The following is a 26,788-nucleotide window of genomic DNA, read 5'->3' on the forward strand; positions in this document are numbered from 1 at the left end:
ATTTTTTTGAAAAAAAATCTTAAAATGCACGTCCAACAAAGCTAGTCGTGTCACTTCCCGCACACCTAACAATAAATATATTTAAATGATAAACTCAAGCTATGATACGTGGTGTTTATCTGAAAATGTAATATAAATTATATTTTTTTTATTTTTTTGTTTTTAAATTATTTTAAAGTACTAATATTAAAAATTTAAGTTGTAATCACGTGTTTTTTAATTAATTTTTCTTCATGTTTCCTTAATCTAGCACGTCATAACTCATACGATATATGTTCAAATGATGCAGTGTATGTGAGTTTTTCGTGCATGCTGACAAGGAGACCCGGTATACTTGTGATTAAGATTGGTGAATTGAAAAACATGATAATTTCTTAGTTCAATTAATTTTATTTATTATTTATAGTTAAGGTTTTGTAAAATTTAATATGAAAAGTCCAGTAATTGACAACTAATAATATATAATGCTCAACGTAGTTAGTAGCATGTTCTTGCAAAATATCTAATTTAAATGATATATGGATTTTTTGATGTTTAAAAGAGAATATACATTGATATTTTAGATAGATAAAATCTAAAAATATATACAATGAAAGTATTAAGATTTAATAAATTATTAATCTTTATTAAAGATTAATAATTTATTTTATATTTATATCTCGTAAGCTTTATCATTTTATTTTATGAAAATAAAAAGTTAGAATATAATTTTATTATCGTGATATTTTGAATTATATTTTATTTAAAATAATATATATTGTATTAGTATAAAATACTAAAAAACTTATATTGGGTCTTATAGAATTCTTTAATTGAGCACGTAAGGTATTTAAGCCTATTAAAAATAAAAAATAAATTAAAATATATTGACTGAATTTTTTTTAAAAAAAACCTTAAAATACATGTCCAACAAAGCTAGTCATGTCACTTCTAGCATACCTAACAATAAACATACCTAAATGATAAACTCAAGCTATGACACGTGGTGTTTATCTGGAAATGTAATATAAATTATATTTTTTAAAATTATATATTTTTTATTTTTAAATTATTTTAAAATACTAATATCAAAAATATTTTAAAATAAAAAATATTTTAAATTATAACAACTACTGCAATCCTACACGCAATATTAATTCCATACACCTTAATAAAAGTTGGGGTCTGATGTGGTATTACGCGTATTTAGAAATGTTTTTGGATTTTTTAAGGTTTTTAGAGTTTTGTTTTTGCAGTTAAACATGTATCCATCACCTGTTAAGTACTTTTGTTTGAAAACTAATTTTTTTTACCTGCCGACGGGAAATTAAAAAAAAATAAAAAAAATCCACAGTTACAGATAAAAAAAGGAAAACAGAAAAAAGAAATCGATAACCTCTCTCTCTCCTTCGCGCATATTTCTCTCCCCGGCAACACACTCGCTTTTCCTTTCCGTGCGTCCTATTTATCCCTTGACAACACCATTAAGCAACTCTCTCTCTCTCTCTCGCGGAAAAAAATAATAGGAAAAACACTATTTAAAAAAATAATTTACATTTTATAAAATAAAATAAAAACCAGCCCTTCGCTTTCAGCTCTCAGGGCCCGATGCCTCTCTTCTCCACACAGGTATTTTTGCTCCTCCAATAATCCTTCAAAAATGTTATCGGTGCTAAATATTTTCATATTCGTGAAATTCCGCGAAGGTTTTTTTTTTTTACATCTGCATTATCCTTGGAATGATTAAATAGGGTTTTGCTTTCGCAGGGGAGGTGGATTCTAGGGTTTTTCTCTACCAGCGTTTTGACCAAGGTATTGTTTTATCGGTTTTTGCTGCTTTTGTTTTGAGGGAGATTGCGAGTGAATGAGACAGAGGCAAGTTTTTTTTTTTTTTTGATCTGGGGGTGACCAGGGTCGTGCATTGTGGCTGGTAAGAATTTCGTGTAATTGTTTTTTTGTTGTTGTCTTGGAGATGGGCGTGTCTTAACTGGCTATTAAAATTGGTAAACTGAGATGGGCGCGTGTGAGCCTCACGAGCCCTTGAATCTTGCTGCGACTGAGCAGCATTCATGCCTGGAGTTTATCAAGAATTCTGAGCAGCTGCCAGCCTTGGAGACTGGTCGGAGTGTTATTGAATTTTACGCGGACCCCTCTAGTGCAACAAATGGGTTTGCAGAATTGTCTCAGAAAGATAATGGTGTTTGTGCTAGCTACAGCGATGTTATGGAGGCTGTGTTGGATGATAGGGGAATTGGGTTGGCGGTTGAGGGTGAGAACATGGTTGGTTCGATAGCAGGAAGATTGTTGGAGGATGAATCTGGGGTCGATGGGGAATGTTTGGATGAGGGTCAAAGTGGAAGGGATGATTGTATCAGGGAGACAGATAGATTCTGGGAGGAAAAAGTAGGGCTTGGAGGTGAGAATGGTGGAGCTGTAGATTGTGAAGGGTCTTTGGAACTGCTGGTTGTTCCTGATTCACTGAAAAATTGCAATCAACATGATGACCAAATGGATGATAAAAATGCTGGTGCTCAAGGCACTATGGAAGAGGGCAGTGATGGTCTAGCTACAGTAGAGACTGACGCTTCTGATGAAACAGTGCCACCAACCGCTTGTGGAACATCTGTAGAATTAAACCCTGTGAATGATATGCCTAGAAATTGTGATCAACAAGATGGCCAGAATGAAGACGAGAGTGGAAATGTTCAAGGGGTTATTGAAGATGACTGTTTAGATGCAATAGAGACTGTTAAATCCAACGAAATAGTTCTTTCACTGGGCTGTAAGATGCCAGCTGAATTAGTGCAAGCAAATGATTGGTGCAGAAATGGCGGTCAACAAGATGACCAGAGGGATGATAAGAACGTTAGTGTTCAAGGGGTCATGGAAGAAAACAGTGGTGACTTGGCTCCAACAGAGGTTGATACACATGATGAAATAATGCTTTTATCGGGTAGAGAACTGCCTGCAGAACTAATACCAGTAAAAAGTTTGCCTGGTGATGTCAGTGAACAGTACAACCATGATTGTGGTGCCTCTCAAGAAGTGGTTGTGGAAGAGAAAATTGGCAATTTTACTGCCCTAGGGAAGAGCAACGTTCAAGGGGTGATGGAACAGAAAAGTAATGGTTTAGTGGCGACGGAGACTATTGGTACTTGTGAAAACATATTGCCTTCACTGGGCTATGAAATGCTTGCAAAATGTTTGCCTAGAAATGGTGTTGAACAGGACATGCAAGACAGTGGTACATCTATGGTGGTGACCATGGAAGAGAAAAACAATGATTTAGCTGGGATAGAGAGTATTAGTATTCAAGGGGTCATGGAAGACAAAACTGATGGTTTAGCTGCAACAGAGACCGCTACCTGTAATGAAATAGGTCCTTCACCAAGCTGTGAAATGCCTTTTGGATTGATTTCAGTGAATGTTTCATCTAGAAACGGTGTTGAACAGGACAAGCAAGATGATGGGACATCATGTACTGTTGTTTCAGATGAGAAAAGTGTCATCTTAACTAGGTTGGAGACTGATAATCAAGACCAAAAGTTGCTTCCACTGGACCATGAACTACTCTTGGAATTGACACCTGTGACATGTCCACCAAGCAAGTGTCTTCAGCAGAAAGACCAGAAGGAAAAGCAGATCTTTAGCGGTCCCTTTGCAGGAGGGGTTATGGAGGATCCAACTTTTGTTTTAGATGCGGCTGAGACTACTCCTTCCAACTTGTTGTTGCCATCACAGGAGAACTTGAAAGTCATGCCCATGACTGATTTGCCAGAAGAAAATGTTCCTCATGATGAGCAGAAGTTGATACCATGTAAACTGGATTCCAAGGCTGTCAATGGTCTAGCTATAGAGTGGGTTCCAGAACAGGAAAGCAATGCTTTGGCTAGGACAGAAGCTGGCATTTGTTCCCAGGCATCAGCACATGGCACTATCGATTCTAGCAGTGCGGTTGACTGTTCTGGAGAGACAGACTATGAAGCAAAGAATAACGTCAGCATTGATAGTGTTTCTGAAACCAAGTGTCATGTCATTGTATCACCATCTTCACGTAGGAGCAATGGAACACGGAAATCAAGTCAGAAGACCCAGACAAAAAGGGCTGCAAGGAAATGTAGGAACACAACCAAAGTCCCAAAGCTGCATCGAGGTATTGAGATCGTCTTCAAGAGTGTGACAAGGAGGCGGAGCTGCTTCTCCAAACCAGCTCGCTCTTCTGCTTGGGGATTATTGGGGAATATTACACAAACTTTTATGCTGATTAATGGTCTCAGACCTGATGAAATTGAGAATCTTGGATCACAGAAGGCAAGGGGTGACCAAGGAAGTGGAAAGCGGAATAAACTTGCTGGTGGAACCTCACGACGGTCCAGCAAGAAAGGTCATGCTTCGGCTCATTGCATTCGTTTGAAAGTTAAAGTGGGAAAAGATGCTTGTCAAACTGAAAGTAAGCCAAAGATGATAATCCCCGAGGTAATTAATACTAAGGCATCTGGTGATCTTGTTAGTGATTATGGGGCTGAGTCATGCCAGGAAACCAGTTTTGAAATTTCAAAGTTAGCCTATTGTATGGGAGATAACATGGTTGAAGAGGGAACTCAAAAACAGCTTCCGTCTTTTTACATTAAGTTGGGGAAGGCAAAAGCACACTGTGATGCTTCTGCTATGGATGTAAAACTTGCAAACACGGACATGGAGGGCACTGTAATTTCTGAGAAGTCATCTAGAGATATTATGGAAGATTATCTTGGGGTTCCTTCCCATACAGAGGTTGAAGCACTGGGAGTTGCAACTGAGAAGAGGTATACAGATGCTGGAACTTCACCAGATTCGGAAGTTATAAATTCAGTACCCGAGGTTGAAGTCGATGCAAGATGTCAAGAAGATTATCCTGATGCTGTTCTGTCTCCTTCTAAGGCTTTTGCTGCGGATGAAGAGGGTACTGGTGGAAAGAGGGGAAAAAAGAAAGAAAGCCTTCCTCAAGCAGGAAACTGTTCACCTGCTTTGGCAAGCTCAAAGAAAGTTAAATTGGCAAAGAAACGAGGGGGCAGGCAGAGAAAGGGTGATAGTCTTTCCTCTAGTGAGATTCTTACATCATGCACCAGTGCTAATGGTTCTGTCAACACAACAAGCACGAAAGAATATTCGGCAGAACTGGTACTTTCATCAGGAAAGACTGAACTTGGAGTCCCTGGAGGGGCTTTGAGAGGAGAAATCATTATGGAAACTAAAATATGTGGTGAACTGGATGCTGACCTTAGGTTGTCAGAATCACAGATTTCAAAGAATCCTCTTCCTTCAACTAAATCCAGGGGACGCCGACTTCCAAGGAAATCTGATGGAGTAAACAAGAGAAGGTCCAAAGTCTCTGACTCTGCAAAAAGCAGGAGGGCAAATGGTTGCAAGGAGAGAGGAAATGATAGGAAGTCAGTTAAAAAGAACAGAGCTGAGGAGAAGAGTGTTTGTGATCATGTTGTTTCCAAAGGTGAAGAACATCCTGAAATAGGTTCTGAATTGTTTATGTTGCATGATCTGATTTTTTAATGCTTTTGCAGTCATGTTCTCATGGAACTTGATATATCTTTTTGTTATACCAAAGGTCAAGAAGCATTCTGCTCTGACATGAATTGTTGTTGTAATCATACTGTAGATGACAATGGAAAAACTGATGCTGGCAATGATACTACTGCAGAAGAGGCAACTAATCTGGACATGCCGTCAAGTGGGGTGATGGAGCAAAATTTATTTCCAGATAATGCTTGGGTTCGCTGTGATGATTGTCTTAAATGGCGGCGTATTCCAGTTAGACTTGTAGAATCTATCAGTCAAACACATCGCCAATGGTACTCTATCTTGTGCCCGTTCAATTCATTCTATTAATTTTGCAGGTTCTGTATCTTTGTGTGCTGTGTCTGCACCAATTTACATATTCACTCCTTTTATTTTTTAAGAAAAATAAAAAGATTTTTTTAGCATGAGATTAAGTACAATGAAGAGGTCAAGGGATTAGTGTGAGAATGTTAATCCAAAAGAGCTCTTTAATCACTCTGAAAATGAGCTGATGGTATCTAAAAGTTCCAGAGCAGAACACTTTAAAGAGTGCATAATTACTAGTCTATCCCAAAGGTAATCAGTTGAATAAATAATGGTTTTGAAAAATTCTCTTGTTGACTCTTGCTGATTGTTTTCTAGCATTCTCTCCATTTGAGCAGACAATTCACTACAAACACTGTACAAGCTCAAAGAGTTATGCCATCTTGCTTTCTCTCCTCTAACCTAGAAAACACATGTAACAAAATTCTTCTGTTTTTTGGACATGCATATCAACCACTGATCACCAAAGATAGCAAGGTCCTATTCCACAAACTCCTTGTGACAAAGCACTGCCAAAAAAAAAGTGCACCGGTGTTTTGCCACCACTAAGACATATGACACAGACATTCAGATGCAACTTTATCAGTTTTTGTGCTAGCTACATGTATCCTCTGAAGAACAACAGACAAAAAAATCCTTGACCTTACCGGCACCTAAGCCTCCCAAATATAGTTTACAATAGGAAAATGAGAAAGGCCAGTTGTGCAGGTAAGATGACTTGCTTGTGAAATTTCTAGGGATATGCAAATATCAAATATCCTGGCTGGAGTCTCAACCGTGTACTTCTTATTAAGCTTGCTTTAGTTAAGGGGAAAGATGGCCACCATGTCCATTAATTTACAACTCCTTTTTGGGCATGGATCAACTATCCAATAATCCCATGGACCTTCTATAATCTTGCTTGAGTAGGAATCTTTGAGTGATCCAAAGTTTGTTTTCTCAGCTCTGGTTTCAATGAAATTAAGATTTGAGTGTTGCTTCTCCAGGATGACTGGCTTCCACATTTCATTTTAGACTTTGGAACTTACTGAGCTGCCAAAAATTAATTATATGTTAATCTTATGATCTCAAGGTGAATGTTCAATTCATCTTTTTTTTGTTGGTATGGGTGTAAGAGGAGCTGTCTTCCAGCATTACAGACATTTCCTCCAACCCCCTCTTTACCCCCTCTGCCCCACTCTTGTCCCCCCTCTCTCATTGTTTCCTGTTCCCTTCTCTAAGTTGTCAGCTGTTGTTATTTTTTCTTTTGATTTCTAAGGATCTGTGAGGACAACATGGATAAAGCCTTTGCTGACTGCTCCTTCCCCCAAGAGAAGTCAGATGCAGAAATTAATGCGGAGTTGGGCATATCAGATGCTGATGAGGATGTTTGCGATGCTCCTTCAAATTATATGGAATTAGAATGTGGACCAACATCAGGTATGCAACGGTAGCTGTAGAAAAGCGAAAGATTGAACACAAGCTTGAAGTAGGACCTGGCTTTGGTTCTTGAGGGTTTCGCCTTATCTTGAAACTTAACATTGTATTTTACTTCTTGTATAGTTTCCAAGGAGTATGAATTTACGCGCATTACTACCAATCAGTTCCTGCACCGCACCCGTAAAACTCAAACTATTGATGAGGTCTGAACTTGACTCATTATTTTGTGCATATCAACAGTGCAATAATTATGCATCTTTGTATTGAGAATTGAATCTTTTTGTTAAATGGTAGTAGGCAGGATGGACATGTGCTTTAACTTAAGCAGCATGTGTGGCCCTAATGTTGAGTTATGGCAAGTTGAACTCTATCTCAGATGGCTACAGGGTTGGTTTCTTGGATGTCTTGATGGCTGTCATACATAGAGGACCGCATTGAGACCTGGCTAGTTTAGTACTGTAACATGGAAAGTAGGAAAATTAGCATCAAAATATGTTTGCAGACTTGGTAGCTTTGGTCCTCGTATAGATCTAGATTAGTGAATATCTCCGGAATCATGGTACTCTGGGAATATGTTGTGAATTCAAAAATATTCAGAAAATTGCTAGTATGAGAGGGAGATAATTTGCTGTTGCAATCTGAATAAAAAATTGTGTAAATGTATTTGTGCTTTGCAAGATATTTGATAAAAAAAATCCATGGCCTAAGCCGTGATTACGATTGATTGTTTCAGGTAACAGTCTTTCTCAAGACATATTTGATTAGAACATGCATTCACACATGCAGTGTGGCTATCCTATGTGAAAAAAAACACTTTGAATTGTTATTGAAAACGATCAATCGTAATCATGGCTTAGGCTATCCAAAATCACTAACATGATGATTGTATTATCTTTTTCTTGTAGAAGCTTATGTTCTATATCTAATGCTATAAGAAATAATCTTCCCTGTCACTGATTTTTCATTTTTTTTCATTTGTGTGCCTTTGGTTTTTCCCTTTGATGGATGTTGTTATGTTCACAACATGCCAACTTTGCTAGTGCTTCTGCTCTTCCTGGTGTTTTTTCATCTCTTGGTTTAGCTGGTGTAATTGTGTTGTACTGTCTGCATCAATGCACCTTCTCATAATCTCCCTCGAGAGCTAATGATATCACTGGTTTTAGGATTAGTGTCACTCCAACATGCGTTGCAGGTTTTTTTTGGAAGAATCATTATTTGCAGACTTAAGGCCTCCTGCTTCTTCTTTTTTGCGAAAATTCCTTAAGAGAGTTTATTTATTACTAGACCTCCCATATATAGTAGCTTGGACACTGGCAGGTACTAGGCACCATTCCTTGACTCTCACATTCTAACATTCCTAGTGAGTACAGAATTCTATTAAAAGTAATCTTTGACATGTGTTATGCTCAAATTGTTGATTTTTTAAAAAAGTTTGTTTGAATAGGCTTCATCTCATTTCTACTGCTCTTTCTATCCTCATCTATCTTTTCTGATTGTTAAAAACCCAGTGCATAAATTGAGATATTTCATTTTTAAGACAATAAAATGAGGTTCAACTTTCTTGGAAGGTTTGTTTAGGTGCTGTGCTGGCCTTTCTAAATTTATGTTTTGACAAAAATTTCCATAAATTTTAAATAGATAATGGTTTGCTACTGCAAAGCACCTGTGGGCGGCAGGTTAGGTGGTTGTGGAGATGAATGCTTGAATCGAATGCTCAATATTGAGTGTGTTCAAGGCACCTGTCCATGTGGGGACCTTTGTTCAAATCAACAGGTTCCACAGCTTACCTTGTGCAAATAGTAATAATAATTTCACTTCTAATTATAGTCTTTTTTTGTTTGATTTTAGTCTATTTATCAATTTGCAGTTCCAAAAGCGCAATTATGCCAAAATGACATGGGACCGGTGTGGGAAGAAAGGTTTTGGGCTGCGGTTGGAAGAGGATATATCTAGAGGGCAATTCCTTATTGAATATGTTGGAGAGGTAACTTTTAATTTTATGTACGCTGCTGGTTAGCTTTGAACCTTGTTATGAGCTGCGTTTTGAGCCAATGTTGGAAGTCATTGGTGTACTGGGTTTCCTCTGATTCTAGTTTTTGTTGGTGTGCTAGGCTTCCTCTGATGCTAGTTTACTTGCACATGATATGTTTTATGCAGAATCATTTTAGGTAAATAGAATTAGACCACTTCAAAACTTTCTATGGACATATATTTTGCATGGCCAACTCTGATACCAGCTCAACTCAATTCACATTTGGAGTTACTTAATTATGCTCAATAATTAAAGTCAATATGCTTTTTGTGATAGTTTGACCCCATCTCGCTCCACACATACAGATGACTCTTCCACCAAAAGAAGGTTTTAGTTCAAAATGTGCATGCAAATTTCTTACAATCTCTTACCTCCAAATTTCTAATATATATGGGTCAATTAGGTGCTTGATGTGCATGCTTATGAGTCAAGGCAAAAAGAGTATGCTTCCAAGGGTCACAAACATTTCTACTTCATGACATTGGATGGCAGTGAGGTTTGCTGAAGCTCTTCTTCTTTAATATTATTATTTTATTTTCATTGATTAATTTGCTTTGAACAGCTCTAATGTAATGCAGCTTGTAAATGCTTTGATGAAAGTATTGGTGGTAGCTTCTAGGCCTCTGGATGTTAAATCTAACTTGTCACTAGAATGAACTTCTGCCATTATTTGATATCTGCTGCTTTTTTAACTTTTCAGTTTATATGTTCGGTTAAAATTCCTAAAATCACCTGAGGCCTCGAATTCTTGGTTTCATGGAGATTAGCTGTAAATGTGCTAGGTATCTTTTGATTGGTCACATCATAGATTGAAAGTTCACTATTACAGCAATCATTTAATGACATGAATCATTAACTTCTAACCGCCGCTTCATGTTACTGGTGGAAGCACCTTTAACCAATTGTATTGTCTAATTTTTGTGCAATGACTCATCACTTTTCTCTCTCATCTGTTGAGTGCATGCTTTTGTCTGATTTCTGCTGTTTTTCTGGATTTAATTGTCTCGCCATTATTGTTTTGTGCTGTCTGTAATCCACATTTTCAATCTTTTCAGGTAATTGATGCATGTGTGAAGGGAAATATGGGGCGTTTCATTAATCATAGTTGTGATCCTAATTGTCGTACCGAAAAGGTGATTCATTTTGAGACATGCCTCACATCATTTTTGTTTTTTTGATTTAACGAGATTCATAATTTATACTTGGTTGCGCTTGTTATGGTTTACTTGATGTACTTTCAATATGCGTTGTTGAGCTAAGATGAAGCCTTCCATTTCTTCATTTTCTTATGCATATTTCATCATGACTGGATTGTTGAGTCTGCTGCTTAAGTTGATTTTTTTTTCTCACTTTTCTCTTCATTTCACTTCTCTCTTTGGTTCTTTTCATCCTTTTCCTTGTAGCTGGGATGCGAACAGGCCAGGAATCCCCATTTATGTTGATCCAGAAGCATATGAGCCAAAATAATAAAGAGCTTAACTATTTCTTAGTATTTGAATTAAAAAATTATTAACGAGTTGATTTTAATAACAGGGATGCATTGAGGATCTAAAACAATAAAGAGCTCAACTATTTCTTAGCATTTGAATTAATGAGTTGACTTTAATCACAGAGATGCATTCCAGCATCTCACAAAGCCACTTCTTATGAAGCACTTAAAAAAATGCAAAACAGGATATAATTATATCAGTGTTGAATAAATGTCAAACTATATCTAGTGTAAGGTAATGCAATTTCCTGCATTCAGGATGCATGGCACCATCTTACAGAGCCATGCTTTGTGAGGCAATTACAACTTACCAATTGGAATAGCCATTGCCTTCAATTTGATCTATGTGTGACTAATATATATATATGTTTCATGCAATGTCTCACATTGGACACGTGAAGATGTTTTGATCTTTATATCCCGGACTCCTTACTAGCCACTCCCTAATTATAATGAGTGTTGAATTGGCATCTATTCATAGAAACCTCAGTCCCTACTTATTGCAAGTTATCCAATTAGCTGTATAGTTTATTTGATTTAGGAAGGCTGTCAGCAAACCACTGAGACGGTTATGAGGCTTGGGCTTTATCCAACAAAGCTTTTGTAGACCACTGTCACTTTATACTGTACATTTGCATCCCACAATATATATAATTAAAATAGAAATATTAAGGTGAATTTTTCTCCTTTCTCTAATCAATTATTTTTCCTGATGGTTACATATTAAACATAACATATGTTTTCCACTCAAAAGAACAAAGAAAGAGAGAATTTACTTTAAATGTCAATTGCTATTGAGGAGCAAGTTGGAAAGTTTAAACAAAAATTAATTTAAGCCAATTCATTTATTGGAATATTCTCCAATGATGAGGCTTTGTTTAACCAATGGGTCTATTTTTTGGGGACAGGGGACTAAAGTATTATCCAATTATTTTTAAATTGAAGAGATTATAGCTTTTAGAAGTGTTGAGCAGAAATTTTTAGAATTCTTTGTAGAACATGCTCTGTCTGTTTGGATCCCGAAGGTTTTGATCCCTTTTGTTTTAAGTTTGTCCTGCTTCTGTTTGGGTTCATCTGTGTATATGGTCACGCAGTGGGCTTATAACTTTGTATTACCTCATGTACTAATTTCTTTCAAATACTCGCCACATCTTGGAGTGACAGCTAAATATTCTTGTTTGATCTCCATTTATCATTTATGAAGTAGTGTTTTGACTTAACAACCTTCTATTTTTGCACATGAACATCCTCTTAAAGTTATAATGTATGGTGCCAAGAGTGTGACCTTTAAATTCTGAACTTTCAGTTCCCCTTTCCCATTTCTTAATTAATTTGTTGTCTGACTTCTTAATTTTTGCTTATAGTGGGTGGTCAATGGAGAAATCTGTATTGGATTGTTTGCATTAAGGGATATCAAGAAGGTATGCTCACACCTTATGTTAATTCTATCTTGTGCTTTTCCATCTGAGCCATAGTTGTCATAGTTTTTCTTTCTTCACTTTTTGGTTACTTTCTTCTTGCTATAGAAGCACATGGAGTCATAGAATGCATCTCTTCTTCAAGGGGATAATCTGAAAATTGAAAGTTTGAAGCCTGTATTTTCACTTTACCTCTGTTTTTGTTCTTTTAAACTATTTTTAAGTTTAATTTAGTTGACAATGACACGACGAAAAGATTGTTGTCTTCTCCCAAGTGCAGGAGTGTCGAAGTAATAAATAACCCGGTAAGACCGGGGTCGAACCACAAGGAGGTTATTTGTACAAATTATAAATAACAATAATACAACAACAATAACAATAATAATACTAATACTAATAGTAGTAGTAGTAGTAGTCGTAATAGTAGTAGTAGTAGTAGTAGTAATAATAATAAAGAAAGAGAAGAAGAAGAAGATGATGAGAACTTGGAGATGGAAAATTAATGTAAGGACTAAACAATAATAATAACAAATGTCAAGGTTAGAGGTTCCACTAATGGTATATCAAACAAGTATAATATAAACTCTTATTATTGAATTGGAAACCACACACAAAGGAGGTTCCAATCAGATTATATATTGTTAACATGATTACATTAGTCATCTTATTCAATTAATGCTAATACTTGTAAATCTCGTCAAGCATTCATGATTATAACTTATGTTGACAACAAATCAAGTTCCTTTCATAGCTCAGGTGTCGGTTATACCATACATTATGGGCTATGAAAGTGCCAAGCATTTGTTGTACCAAGTGTTATACAACATAAATCAAGATTAGTCATTTAACAAGCAAAGTATTAAAGAGTGAACAAGATAACAAATATAAAATATGTTAGTATCAAACATTAAAGTCCATATTAAGTTTACATTATACTTATTCTCACACCATTAGTGTAACCTTTTCACCTTGACATAATTAACTTAGCTAGACATAATGAAAGAAAGAAAAATAGATAAACAAAATAAGAACATAAAAGTTAACTAAGTAAAGGAAAGGAAATGAAAGGCATAAACTTGATATTAATGAAAGCAAAGCATAAACATTACAAAAAATACAAAGAGAGAAAGGAAGAGCATGATCTTGATCTGGAAACCAAGATGCCTAAATGCATGGAAAATGCCTCCTTTTATAGGCCAAAATTGGGAACTATTGATTTGATGACTAATTGATAAGTGGGTGGCCAACTTATGACTTGGTGACAATCCTTATCTTCTCTTGTCTGCCCAAAACGTCATTGATAACGTCAAAATTGGAGCCAGTTGCAAACATGAAAGTTGTAGGCAATTGTCTCAGCTTTCTTGTGTAAACAATTCAGCTCATTTGAACTTCTAAAACTCTAGATATGGCCAAAATACCGAACAGTGCTCGGGCTGGAAGACAGATTCGGGCTTCTTTGTTGTTGCTACAATTTGGACTTGATAATGGCCTTTTTAGATCTTGGGCTCCATATGAAAGTTGTAGGCCTATGTCTTACCTTTCCATCCATATAAATTGGACCTAAATCGGAGATCTGTAGCTCCAGATATGACCCAATTACCGAACAGTGTTCCGGTTTGGATTGCACCGACATCTCTTTTCTAAGTTTGGCCATCTCTTTATCCTTGCAATTTAAGTTCTTCAAGTCATCAATCAATCCTTTCATTTATGTGATAGGCCTGCATTAAAAATAGACATTTACCACAAATTATAGGTATCTTATATTATTAGATACATTATTATAAAACATATTTTAGTTAAGGAGTTATTGATACTTCAAGTGCAAAATGATGATATAAAACCATGATAAAAATGCACTTTTAAGTACTAATCAGACAACCACGTCCTCATCTCTGCTAAATGTTTGAAGGGCTGGAAATGATTGAGTGAATAGTTTTATGAATATCATATTCTATGATTGGTGTGACTGTTACATGATATTTGGTCTGTAAAAGAAATTGATTGGTCATTGTGTGGAATACGCATGTTCATTTCCACTGTTAGTTTGTGGGGAGTTGATAAATTGTGGTGGATTTTGTAACTTGAGGTTGAGGTCCTTCAAAAGGCATTACCAAGTTGATTGATCGTGTTGTTGCCTTTGTGTTTTGCCAATAAAAAGATGTTATATTGGCTTCTTTAATCATTTTAAAATAAAATTATTCCTTAAGGAGTGGACTTTGTGTAGTTAATTGCTGCCATTTCTTCTATGTCTCCTTCTGAAAGTTAAGTGACTTATCTAATTTATTTCTGCTAAATCAATTGATTGAAGATTGCTGAGCACAACATACCTTCAACCATCCAATAGTTTAGCTCAATAACAATTTTAAGGTTTTAGTTAAAATTCAGATGAAAAAACTTTGAAGATGCCTGTCTTTCAGAGAAAGGCGTACTGGTTTACAAAGAGCCTCGATGTTTCTGCAGAAAGCATTAGACTTTGCAATGCCTCACTGCGCGCCTACCATAAAAAGCACCTTTTTGTCACGGCCACTTACATTTGCCCTTTCATTTTCACATGCATGCTTAATAATTTTCACAAGCATGGTTTTATTTTTTTATTTTTTTGCAGGGTGAAGAGGTGACATTTGACTATAACTATGTAAGAGTGGTTGGGGCTGCTGCTAAAAGATGCTATTGTGGTTCACCTCAATGTCAAGGCTATATTGGTGGGGATCCAACTAGCTCTGAAGTAACTGATCAAGTTGATTCGGATGAAGAATTTCCCGAACCTGTAATGCTTGAAGATGGGGAAGTTGGAGATGACTTAAAAAATAAAATATCCAAAACCAGTTTCTTCGGTTTATCAAAAGGTAGGGAAATGGAATCCAAAACAGCAGTTGGGAACATGGAGGTTGCCACTGAAATTAAGGATTCAATGAACCAGTCAACTCCTGCCATTTCTCAATCACCCAGTGAATCAGAAATGAATGGCTTACCTGGAGATTTTTCTTCCTCAAGTAAACGAGTAGAAATCTCCCCACAGACTGAAGACATGACAACCCAACCCACACCTGCTGTTCACCAGGAGATTTCCATGGAAGAGATGATGGATAAATCCTTGTATTCCAGTCAAAAGTTGAAGACTTCTCTGACCTCAGTGCTCACCAAACCATTGCCTGATGACATTATGATTAACAGGAAGTCTAAATCTACCACAGCTGAAAACAAGCGGGTTTTTGTTAAATCCCGTTTTATTATTAAAACTCCACCCCAATCTGGTTTAATTAAGAAAGGAAAGTCTGCCAGCAATTTTATAAACATAAATAAGGTTCAGACAATAACCAGCAAACCTCATATGCCACCTATCAAACCCAAAAAGTTATCGGAAAGTACCTCAGATGGCCATTTTGAAGCAGGTTGGGATCCTCCTCATTCTTATCGTTTTTGTCAAGATGGTATTATGTGCAATACTTTAATGATTAATGCCTTGGAATATTTTCAGTTCAGGAGAAACTTAACGAGTTGTTGGATTCTGAGGGTGGCATAAGCAAGCGGAAAGTAAGTAGCTTATTGAATAGTTTTTCTCAAGGTTTTGGCTGTTTCTTAATGCTAGTTAATAGCCTAAAGTGCAATATAGCCTTTGGATGTAGCTGATGCTTACTTGTGGGCTTTAACATCTCTCTATCTCTAATTCTTTGCCTTTTTATTCTTTTTAGATTTTTAACTATTAGTTTGTACATTTGCCTTACTTATGTGTGTCTGTGCATTTCCAGTGTGTGATGAAGCCATGCTCTTTTTCCACAAGAAAAATGTTCGCATTTGATTTGTTTTAATAACGCTTCTCCAGTAGTCAGATTTTTCATTTTTATTGACTAAAATTATTTGCAATGATGTGTTGAGTTGTTTCTAAAATTATTGAAAAATTTATGTGTTTTATGCATTTCTGCTGACTTTCCATGTTCTTTTTATTTCATTTTCTGACAGGATGCCCCCAAAGGCTACTTGAAACTTCTCCTCCTCACTGCAGCTTCTGGTGCTATTAGAAATGGTGAAGCAATTCAGAGGTAATATACAATTTTCTTGCCTTCTTATTTCTTATTTCTACCATACATCAAGATCATGGCTTTTGGAATATAATAATTCCTTTTCATATGAGGTGAACCTTGAAAAGGACTCATGCTGAATGATCATATGAGGTCTTGATTTAATTGCTTAGCTTTTTGTGTTTTGCAGTAATCGAGAGCTTTCAATGATACTTGATGCACTCTTGAAAACTAGATCCCGAATGGTACTGATGGATATAATTGAAAAAAATGGTAAGAGTTTCCTCCTTTTGCATAGCATACAAACCAATCTTCACTGAGGAATTCATTCTGTTGCACCTTTAGTTGCTTAAAGAATAACCACATTTGCTTTCTTTCAGGTTTACGGATGCTTCACAACATAATGAAGCAGTACAGAAGGGATTTTAAAAAGATTCCGATTCTTCGAAAGCTTCTAAAGGTACACTCCTGGCTGCTTCATTATAGATATACCATTCCAGCACCTTTATTGTGCGCCCAAACATGTGTCAAATGCACATCCTGGTATTCAAAGTTGATTTACCTACAGAAACACTCACATTTATATTATTGCTGTCATTTAAGTGCAAATATTGCATGCCAAAAAAGTTATGGTATACTTCCTTTTTCCAGATAGATAATGCTAACCCTTCATGGTTCAACATTGCAAAACTGTTAAAATAGATGATTTATTGGCTGTGGTGGCTATCAAATGAGAAACTATTAATGTTACAAGATAATGGTATACCTTTTCAGTTTTGTGTATAAAATCTTTTTTTAACCCTGAGACTCTTTCCATGATGGCACATCTGTTCTTCTTCAGAAACATGCTTGCAACTTGAATTATTTCAAGGAAACTGTCGTGTATAACATGATAAGAAAAACTTTCTAGAATTTCAAAAGCATGTTCTTAACTGACTTCTTTGCAGGTTTTAGAGTATTTGGCCATTAGGGAGATACTTACATTGGAACATATAAACGGAGGTCCTCCTTGTCCTGGAATGGAAAGGTTAGATTATTCATCTGGTTTTTAAATAGTAAATATTTAGTTTGCTTGGGATCATTTGTGTGGTAGTGGTGATCTTGTTTCTTCTCTAGTACATCTTAGTTGGAGGAAATCATCATGAGGGGATGCTGACTCAATTTTGGTGGTCTGGAACTTATTATATATGGTAGTAAAATGGATGGTAGGGTTCTCTTAGGCTGGGATGTTGATTTTGTGAAATGAAAATGAACAGAGGAGTGATGTCGTATGATGTTGATGTTATTCACCAAGGGAATTGACCTTCATCTAGAAGCAAATAAAAAGTCAGATAAGTTGACTTAGTGGTTCTTCCCAAAACAAGTAAATCTTTATAAGATTGAAAAAGGGAAGGAACCCTGGGCTCCTGAAGCACTCATTACTGAGCAAAAATGTGAAGTATACAAGTGAAGCTACATTAGATTTGTGAAATGAACTGAACAGAGGAGGCAGTATGTTATCTGGTGTAGAAGTAACAAGGAGCAGATTCTGAAGTGACTGACCTTCATCTGGAAGCAATGAAAAGTTACAAAGAGAAGCTTATCTTGTGGTTCTTTTCCCCATCAAAGTCTATATAAAAGGACAACAAAAGGGAAGCAACTCTTGGACACCTTAAGTTTAAGTTACTGAGGAAATATGCCAAGTATACAATTGAAGCTACATAAACTCATTATGGGATAAATAAGCAAAGAATTGAATTGAAATTATGTGAGGAGCCTGCATCTTTATTTTAATGTTTACTAACCCTTATAGGAATATGGAATTTACCACTGGTTAAAAAAGATAGGTAAGTTAATGACTACCTTGGACAAAGTACTGGAAGTTCTATCCAAGGACTGCAAACCTCTTTCATTCATTATATCTATAATCGTCATCTGATCATAAGGGTTGATTGTTGAATTTGATTTGAGTGGTTAATTCCACAGGCCATGCTTTTAAGGCTATGTTTGGGAGGGTTGAAGATGGGTGGAAAGATGTTTTAACTTTTTTGGGAGAGGAATGGAGAATAGGGAGAAATTACTTGTTTGAGTTGAGATTTATGCTCTTCATTTACCCTTGTCTAAGAATTGTCGTGGTATTTAAGGTGAAGGGCATAACGATAATTGCAACACAAATAATGTTTTCCATTCTATTTCTTTTTGTACCAAACAGAGGAAAACTCTATTTCTTCTAGTTTCTTTCTTTTCATTTTTTCTCCTTTCAAGTAAGAGGTAGAAAATAATTTTTTTCTGATTATTTTATTTTCTTCTATTTTCATTTCCTCCATTTTCTTCCGTCCCTCGTTTTTCCTCTGGACATGCCCTAAAGGAACTTCACCATTGCTACACTTAGCTTTCTGGTTCCTGTTTTATCTCTCAAGACAGCCAAATTCTTGCAGCTAATGATTTCTTGCCATGCAATTAAAAAATGATGCTTTTGCTCATCATATTAATTTTATTGGTATGTGTTCCCTGATGAGTGTTATTAATGCAGCTTTAGAGAGTCCATGCTGTCCCTGACAGAGCACAATGACAAACAGGTATTGTCTTAGACTCTTACATCCAAGACTGGTTACTTTTTACTTTTCCAGGACACCCCCTAACAAATGCACACCATCCTGAGGTTGATCCCTCCACTGTACCAAAATCTGAATCTTGTTTGACAATAGAAATATTTTAAGTGAAAAAATTTACACTTCAGATCTTGGGTGATTTCTTAGTTCAGTGATAATAAGCCTTTGGCTTGCAACTGCACAAGGGTACATGGTTTCAATTTTGAGAGCAACCATTTAAGCAAAATGCTGAAGGATAAGACTGACTCCAAACTCTCTCGTGACACCTTTCTTCAACCCAATAATAATTGAGCTGTGGTTTCATTTAAAAGTACTGAAAATGCCAATTTTGACCTTATATATTAAAATGTGATTAAAGAATTTCTGACCCTGATAAGGCTTGATAATAAAAACAGTGTTGTGGGCATTAAATTTTTACAGTGGACAAGTATTGTTGGATTTCTTTGGGCAGTGCTATTTTATATTTGGAGTGTTGCTTTTAAATTTACAGGATCGCTTCTTGCAGTTTTCGTTGTGATTCTGAATTGTTAGAGATAAAGCAATGAGTAATAAATTAACGTGTCCTTGGGTTTGAAATTTGATCTTTAATGAATTAATACGTGTGTACTTAGGTTCATCAAATTGCACGAAGTTTTCGAGATAGATGGATCCCTAGACATGCCAGAAAACTTGGCTGTATGGATAGGGATGGTGGTAGGATGGAGATTCAGAGAGGTTCAAACTGCAACAAGGTTTTAGCTTCTCATAGTCATGGGCATGATCAGGGTGTAAGACACTTGGAAGCACTGAATGGTATGGTGGAATCAAACCTAGCAACAACGTCAGTGGGCACTGCTGTCCACGAGGACAGCTCTGCGAACTGTGTAGGTAGTGGTACAAGAACTCGGAAGCGTAAAAGCCGTTGGGATCAACCAGCTGAGGAAAACATATCTTCCAGATCTCTTCAGCATGTTGAACAGAACAAGTCTGGGTTATTACAACAATCTGAATCCAACTCATTACCTGAGTTAAGTAAAGAAGTGCCAGATCATGTAGGCAAGGCAGGTGAAGAGTACAGTTATTGCCCTCATTGTGTTCACAGTTATTGTTGGCAAGATGAAGCTAGTGGTGCCGATAATGGAAGGCTGAATATTCATGAGGATGTTCCACCAGGATTCTCATCTCCTATTGACCCCGCTCTTGTGTCCAATGCTTCTTCTAATGTTGATGATCTCCCTCACCAAAATGTTTTCCATTTGAAGTTTCCTGTTGGTGTGGTTGTTGGCCTTCCACAGAGGAAATTCAATTCCCGCTTTCCTGTCTCTTATGGAATTCCGTTGCCTGTTGTGCAGCAGTTAGGGTCACCTCTGGCTGAAACTGTAGAGGGTTGGATTGTTGCTCCTGGCATGCCTTTCCATCCTTTTCCGCCATTACCACCACTTCCCTCCTGTAAGAAAGGGACTCTGCCATCTGCTATGAACTCTATGGAGATTGATGACACTGCAAATCAAGGGGAAAAGGACTGCTATGATCACACCACTTGTCTGGATGAAAATAGTCCAAGCACGACTGGTGCTAACCAACCAGACATTAACAGTCCAGGTCCGAAAGACCATCAAACATTTAAACGTGCAAGGGGGTCTTATGATTTGGGTAGGAGGTACTTTAGGCAACAGAAGTGGACTAAAATGCTTCCTCCATGGGTTCGGAGTAGGAATGGGTGGGGATGCATTGGAGACAACTCGAGAGGTGGAATGTGCAGCACTGACTTGGGAAGTCTAACAAATGAACAGAGAAACTCGTATTATTGACAGGATGTAAGCTGTAGAGTGGAGAAAGCTGGCATATTCTTAATCAGCATGCACAGTGGCTAAATGAGCATTGATTTTTTAGGAAATGCTCTGAAGAGGAAATGCACAGCGGTTAAATGTATTCCCGATTCTTTTTCGAGCTTTTATTTTCACTGGAAAATTCATTCATTTCAGAATTCCGATCCTCATACTCAAAATTGTGATGCTATAGCTGAGGGGAAAGTGTGCTTCTACCTTGCAACATCTTCTGTTGTGCTGATCCATTTGCTCACACCTCGAAGAGGTAGGTAGTGTTGTTTTTCTCAACATTTTGTCATAAGAGTACTATTAATGATCGTTGGAATAAAAGATAACCAATTTATTGGCATCTTGCGTTGGAAAAGAAAGGTCTTTGATGATATGGAACGTGAAAGATGATTATGTTGTTCAATGGCTTCTTGATTCTTACAATTACTTATTTGACTTGGATGGTGCAAATTCTCCATCATTTAGTTTCATGGATATTGGTGGGGTTCCGATCTCAAATAGAACAGTAGTTGCTGCAGTAATTCTTTGACCTAGTCAGTTGATGGCTTGTTGTTACAACCAAGTGAATTGTCTTGTCATGAAATCAATAGATTCCAGTTTTTCTTACCGTTACTTGTGTGATTTGGAGCTCCTTTTTTGTACACCTCCACGTTGATTTTGTAGAATCTTACATGTCCATAACACATACGTTCACAGCAAAAGATTAATGGTGTGCAGTGTGCTGGGCGCACCTAACCAGCTTCTCAGGTACAAAGCTAATTCATGCTGCTTGTCCACATCTCCTTTCGTTTCCTTCTTTCTGCAAGAGCGCCAAGCTCGTAGCTCATTAACAAACAAGATTATTGTTTTAATGTCTCGTAGATTGCCTTTCTTTTTTTAGCAGCAGAAAGTGTTACTATCACATTGAAATCTCTTAAAGATGATATGTTGTCTTGTGATACAGTGGGGCGAAAATGCTTGATGCCTGAAGAAAACTGCCACTTATCTGTGTAATGTGATTGAACACGTTGGTGTACAAAACGTCTGGTCCTGCCAATAGCACAGGAAATTACTCTTGTGATTAGCATTTATGGTATGTTGTGATTTCATCTATAAACGGCACTCTAGCCAATTGTTTAGATGTTGGGCGTGGCTGATTTCTGCTGTCCTTATCCTCACTATAATCCCTACTTGCTGAATTGAGAGCAAGTTTCACCATGGCATATTATAATATATTTCTAGATAAAAAATATTTTTAAAAATAATCACTAATAAAAAGACAAACACTACCGAGAGCACCTAGCCTCACAAGATACAGGCTAGCTACATAAACTGGCTTGCATTCAATTCCTTGCTTGCCTGTTATGTGCTCGTGTTCAATTCGTCGAGGCTTCCAACCCGTACCATGATTATTATTGTTTTTTTTTCTTTTTCCCCTACAAAGCACGCAACACATGTTGATGGATCTACCAAGCTTATGACACAACACAAAACAAAGTCCAGGTCCAAACTCTAATGGGCCATGGAATGCAGTTGGAGGCCCGAAACCCAAATACGAATTACATCACTTTAGGCCCGGGTTTGCACGCGACCCAATCACTCTGCTGGCTTTGGGTGGGAGCGCGCATCTTTCAAACAACCCTTGATAGAACTTCAAAATGAACTTCAAAATGTACCTAGCTCCCCACTCAGTCCACCAAGACCACTCGCAGGTTTTGAAGCTTAAAAATCCCGTTGTCTCGTCACAAAGAAGATAAAGACAAAGCATTGACTTTGTCCATCATTTGAATCTGATTCCCTGACCTCTACAGACTTGCTTGGAAACCCTTTGAATGGAAGGGACTCTTCCCAGATCGTACCAGCCACCCCTTCACCAGCCTTTTATTGTCTTTTGCTTCGGTATGAAGTATAAAAAATTTCCCCCGCCGAGACACAAGGACTAAGATATCTTTGTTTTTTATTTTAAAAATGTTTTAAAAATTATTTTTATTAAAAATTAATATTTTTTAAATATTTTTAGATTATTTTAATGCACTGTATCAAAAATAATTTCTTAAAAATAAAAAATAATATTTTAATATATTTTCAAATAAAAAACAATTTAAAAAATAAATATAACTACACTTTAACTGTAAACAAATCCGAAGCCAAGACGATTGGATAGGAGAAGTGCAGCCCTAAAATTACTCCACCAATTTCTAATACAATTGGTATTTAACATTAAATAATTTCATGTTCTCCTTCCATAATTAAGCTCGTAAAGGGGTGTTAAGAATGCTTGTGCCAAGTGGATTACTCGCGTGATTAACCACACTTTTCTGGTGCTCGTGATTTTCAATTAGTCCCGAGTCCACCAATCCATATTTAGCATCTAAACCTAGTTATCAATTTCAGAAACACCTTGATCTAAATGGGGTTTCACCTTGTCACATAATACTTCTCAATACAATCTATTGGTTTTGTTAAAAAAGTCTCTGTAACATTCATATTCATGTCATCATGTTCTATTTATGAAATATAAACTCTATATCTATCAATTCACTTAATGTATAATATTGAAAAATAATTGGTTTGTGGTAATCATGCAATAGCTGTTAGGCTCATAAAAAATACACTTGACAAGAGCTTTCAAAAGATACGACCAAGTCTCCTCTGTTGAAAGTTCCGCGGCCAACATATAAAATTGCAAAACTCTAACAACAAATTACCTGCGACTCTTATCATATATATATATATATATATATACAACAAATTACCTGCGACTCTTATCATAATATATATATATATATATATATATATATATATATATATAAAGAGCTTGATAAAAAACGAACCCCAACAAATAAATAGAATAAGGTCGAGTAAAATTATAAAAACTAAAATTCTGGATTATAAGATTAAAATAACTTTATATAAAATAATTAAAAATAAAATATAAAGTTTATTTTTCAACCAATCTAATATTAAAAAATAAAATTAAAAAAAAAATAATTAAAAAAAAGCATGAATCAACCTCACAAATCTATTAAATCCGAGAGAACTATGTATAAGATCAAGATAAATTTATAAAAAATAAATAAAAAATATAAAGTTTAACTTTCAATATATCTAATATAAAAAGTTGAAACTAAAAATAAAAAATTAAATTTACAAGACTGGTACATAACTTAATAAAAAAATAATATATGTAAACATAATTTTTAAGTAATATAATATTAATGGATAAAATTAAAAAAAATTAAAAAGAATAAATAAAAAGATTTGGTTATTAAAAGGTGAGATGTGAAAAAAATAAATTAAAAATCATGAAATAATTATTGTTTTGTGGGTGTGGCTGTAGTGATCTAGCCACACCCTTTAATTTTTTGTTAATGTTTATTTACCATGCTTGTCGTATTTAACCCGCAGTTTACTTTGAATTCATATTAAAATAAAGTTTTTTTTAATTTTTTTAATAAAATAATATTATTTTAATCGAAATTTTTTTTAAAATTTATAAAAGTTGGCTCAGTTAGGTCTCTCTTATATTTGTTTAGTTGCCTGATTGGGTCGATATCCAAATTGATTAAAAAAAAGTCTACTTAGGTTAGGCTTTAAGTCAATAGTTTATTGAGATCATTCTCAATATCAAGCTGGGATTAATAATTATATAATCAACAACACGTAACCGCTAAAATGTAAATGAAATCTCTTCTTTATTTCTTTTTCACGTGATAAGGATATTCTCGTAATAAGTTGTATGTCTGTGGAGGGTAAAATCTCTTTTTTAATAATCTTAAAGACTCATTTCTAGTATTATTATAATATATTTAAATAAATTTAATAAATTTCTCTAAATACTGGTCTCTAGTTTTGAAAAATAAAAATTCAAAAAATAAGCATATCTCTTCATCTACCAACTACTACGCCGATTTATTAAGGTCTTTAGGTGGGCTAGTGATTGTTAATGAATGTGTTGTCATTAGTTTTGGAATTTATCGCCAGCATTTATTGATAAATAGTAAAATATCCAGGTACGAGGCTTGTGTTTTGCTATCAAAATTCATTAACTATAGAGAAAAAAGTGAGTGTTGTTATTTTTTTTACATGTGATAAATTTTTTAAAATAAAAATAAAAAAACTCAACCATTTTACCATATAAAATCAATAAAAAATCATATATGTTGATAAATAAAAAATTATTGGTGTGGTTTGTTCAACCTAATAAGTCATAGTAAAGTGGTTCTCCTATTAAAACTGGGATTTGGATAAAAAAAATTAGTATATTTATTATTTTAACCCTGTCTTAACTGTCGTCTAAATTTAAAATAGTTGATTATTAAATAATTAAATTGTAAAAAAATCTGAGGAGTAAAATGAAAAAAATAATATCTATATTAACCCATGCTAATCTTTAAAATTGATGACTTAAATAATAAACACAACTATAATAAGTTAGTATATACCGGACAATTTGTATTTTTTTTCCTTTCTTTATTCTCCTTTATATCAGGCTTTGACAAAATCTGAATTGAACTCAGGTTTGATTAAAGAATAAAAATTAAAATTAAAAAATAAATAGTTGCTAAATAATGAAATTAAAAAAAATAACTTAAAAAGAAAAAAAATAAACAAACAAATTTAGATGAACCTTTTAGACCAAAGTTAACCATTTGGATTCATAACCCATAAGATTCTAAACTCGGATTCAACTAGAAAGCTTGATTCTCAATTTATTTAATTTTAGAGGATGAATTTTTTTTAAAAAAAATTACAAAGCAAAAAGAAATAAAAAAAAATGATCAAATCACTTGGAAAAAAAATAAAGGAGGATGATTTTTTTAAAAATAATTCAATTCTAAAAATCATTTAAAACAAGACATATGTCAATTAAATGAATTTGTAACCAAATATGAAAAATTAAAAAAGAATGAAATTTAAAAATAAAAAAATATTAAAAGATAAAACTAAAAAAAATATTAGCTTAAAAAAAGAGGAAGCAAGGCCACTTGAATCTCCTAATCTTGAGTTAATCCTACAAAATCCTCCAAACTCACCATCCGTGGAATCTTAGACGTACAAAAAAATTAATTTTCAATCAATTTAATATTAGAAGATAATGTCATCATATTAATAAGAAAATTCCCAAACTAAAAAGAATAATAAAAAAGAAGAAGAACGAGAACGAGAACTGAATTATATAGGAATAAAAATAGAAGAAGAATGAAATTATAAAAGACTTTCAATTCTAAAAATTGTTCAAACCAAATAAACAGCAATAAAAAAACCAAATATGATAAATAAAGAATTAAAGGAGAATGGAATTGAAAAAACTTCAATTTAGAAACTATTTCAAATAAAAAAATAGTAATAAAAAGAATAATTATAAAATTTTAAAAAAACCAAATTAAATGGTTGGTTCGAGATTATAATGTGCATGTGAAAACTAAAATGAAGAGAAAAAAAAAATGTTTATCAACCCAAACCAAAGATTAGAAAACTACACATTTCTTTGTGAAGAAATGAGGTTATTAAGATGAATTTAGCCATACTAAGAAAACTCGATGTTGATTGTGGAAAGCCTCTACACATGTTAACCAAAAACAAACACAGATATTTTATATTTATTAAAAGGCTCCTTAGTTAGAATAAATATAACAAAAAAAAAAACAAAAGAGCTCCCAGGTGATAATTTATTAATCTTTTCTTTTTAAGAGATCTATGGTGATTTTATTGTTCTACTAAAAAGAAGAAAAATATAAATGTTCCTGTTGAATGGTAGTTTAATTTTTTTTAAAGATAATTAAATAATTTCAGTATGCTAAAAAAATAAAAAAAACCAAGTTATCCCTAGTTAATTTCACGTGAATAAGGGACATGTGCGATGCTTGAATTACTCTAAAAAATAATTCTGGAAAAGCAACTTGCACCGGATTAACAAAAACAAACTTAATGTCACGGTGATAAATGGGAGGTCCGATGCCACAGTGCAAGTAAGCAAGTCCTCGGCCACATCCAGAACGATATTCTTAACAGCTATGGTGCGCTGGCACTGATGGTGGAATGGTTGTCCCGCCACATGAATTTTTTTTTTATTTAAAAACATGGCTGGAGGTATTTTTTAAAATATTTTTCATATTAAAATATATTAAAATATTTTTTTTTATTTTTTAAAAATTATTTTTGATA

General features: G+C 34.9%; 1 protein-coding gene across 3 annotated transcripts; it reads left to right on the forward strand.

Moving 5' to 3' along the window:
- The first annotated feature begins 1,347 nt into the window (after positions 1-1,347).
- Positions 1,348-21,247, forward strand: LOC105127757 (histone-lysine N-methyltransferase ASHH2-like). 3 transcript variants are annotated; one of them, XM_011029164.1, is made up of 18 exons: positions 1,348-1,608; positions 1,747-5,467; positions 5,633-5,825; positions 7,115-7,275; positions 7,399-7,478; positions 8,914-9,048; positions 9,143-9,259; positions 9,711-9,803; positions 10,363-10,440; positions 12,161-12,217; positions 14,820-15,606; positions 15,693-15,748; positions 16,175-16,254; positions 16,424-16,506; positions 16,614-16,693; positions 17,181-17,260; positions 18,746-18,791; positions 19,436-21,247. In XM_011029164.1, the coding sequence occupies exons 2-18, from the start codon at positions 1,993-1,995 to the stop codon at positions 20,612-20,614; spliced, it is 6,780 nt and encodes a 2,259-aa protein (XP_011027466.1). In that variant the 5' UTR covers positions 1,348-1,608; positions 1,747-1,992; the 3' UTR covers positions 20,615-21,247. The 3 variants fall into 3 exon arrangements, with proteins under 3 accessions (XP_011027466.1, XP_011027467.1, XP_011027468.1); XM_011029165.1 differs by having other exon boundaries at positions 5,675-5,825; XM_011029166.1 differs by lacking the exon at positions 17,181-17,260 and having other exon boundaries at positions 19,436-19,488.
- Positions 21,248-26,788: the final 5,541 nt, after the last annotated feature.

This window comes from Populus euphratica, unplaced genomic scaffold, assembly GCF_000495115.2.
Source record: "Populus euphratica unplaced genomic scaffold, PopEup_1.0 scaffold93.1, whole genome shotgun sequence".
In the NCBI taxonomy this organism is placed as follows: domain Eukaryota; kingdom Viridiplantae; phylum Streptophyta; class Magnoliopsida; order Malpighiales; family Salicaceae; genus Populus; species Populus euphratica.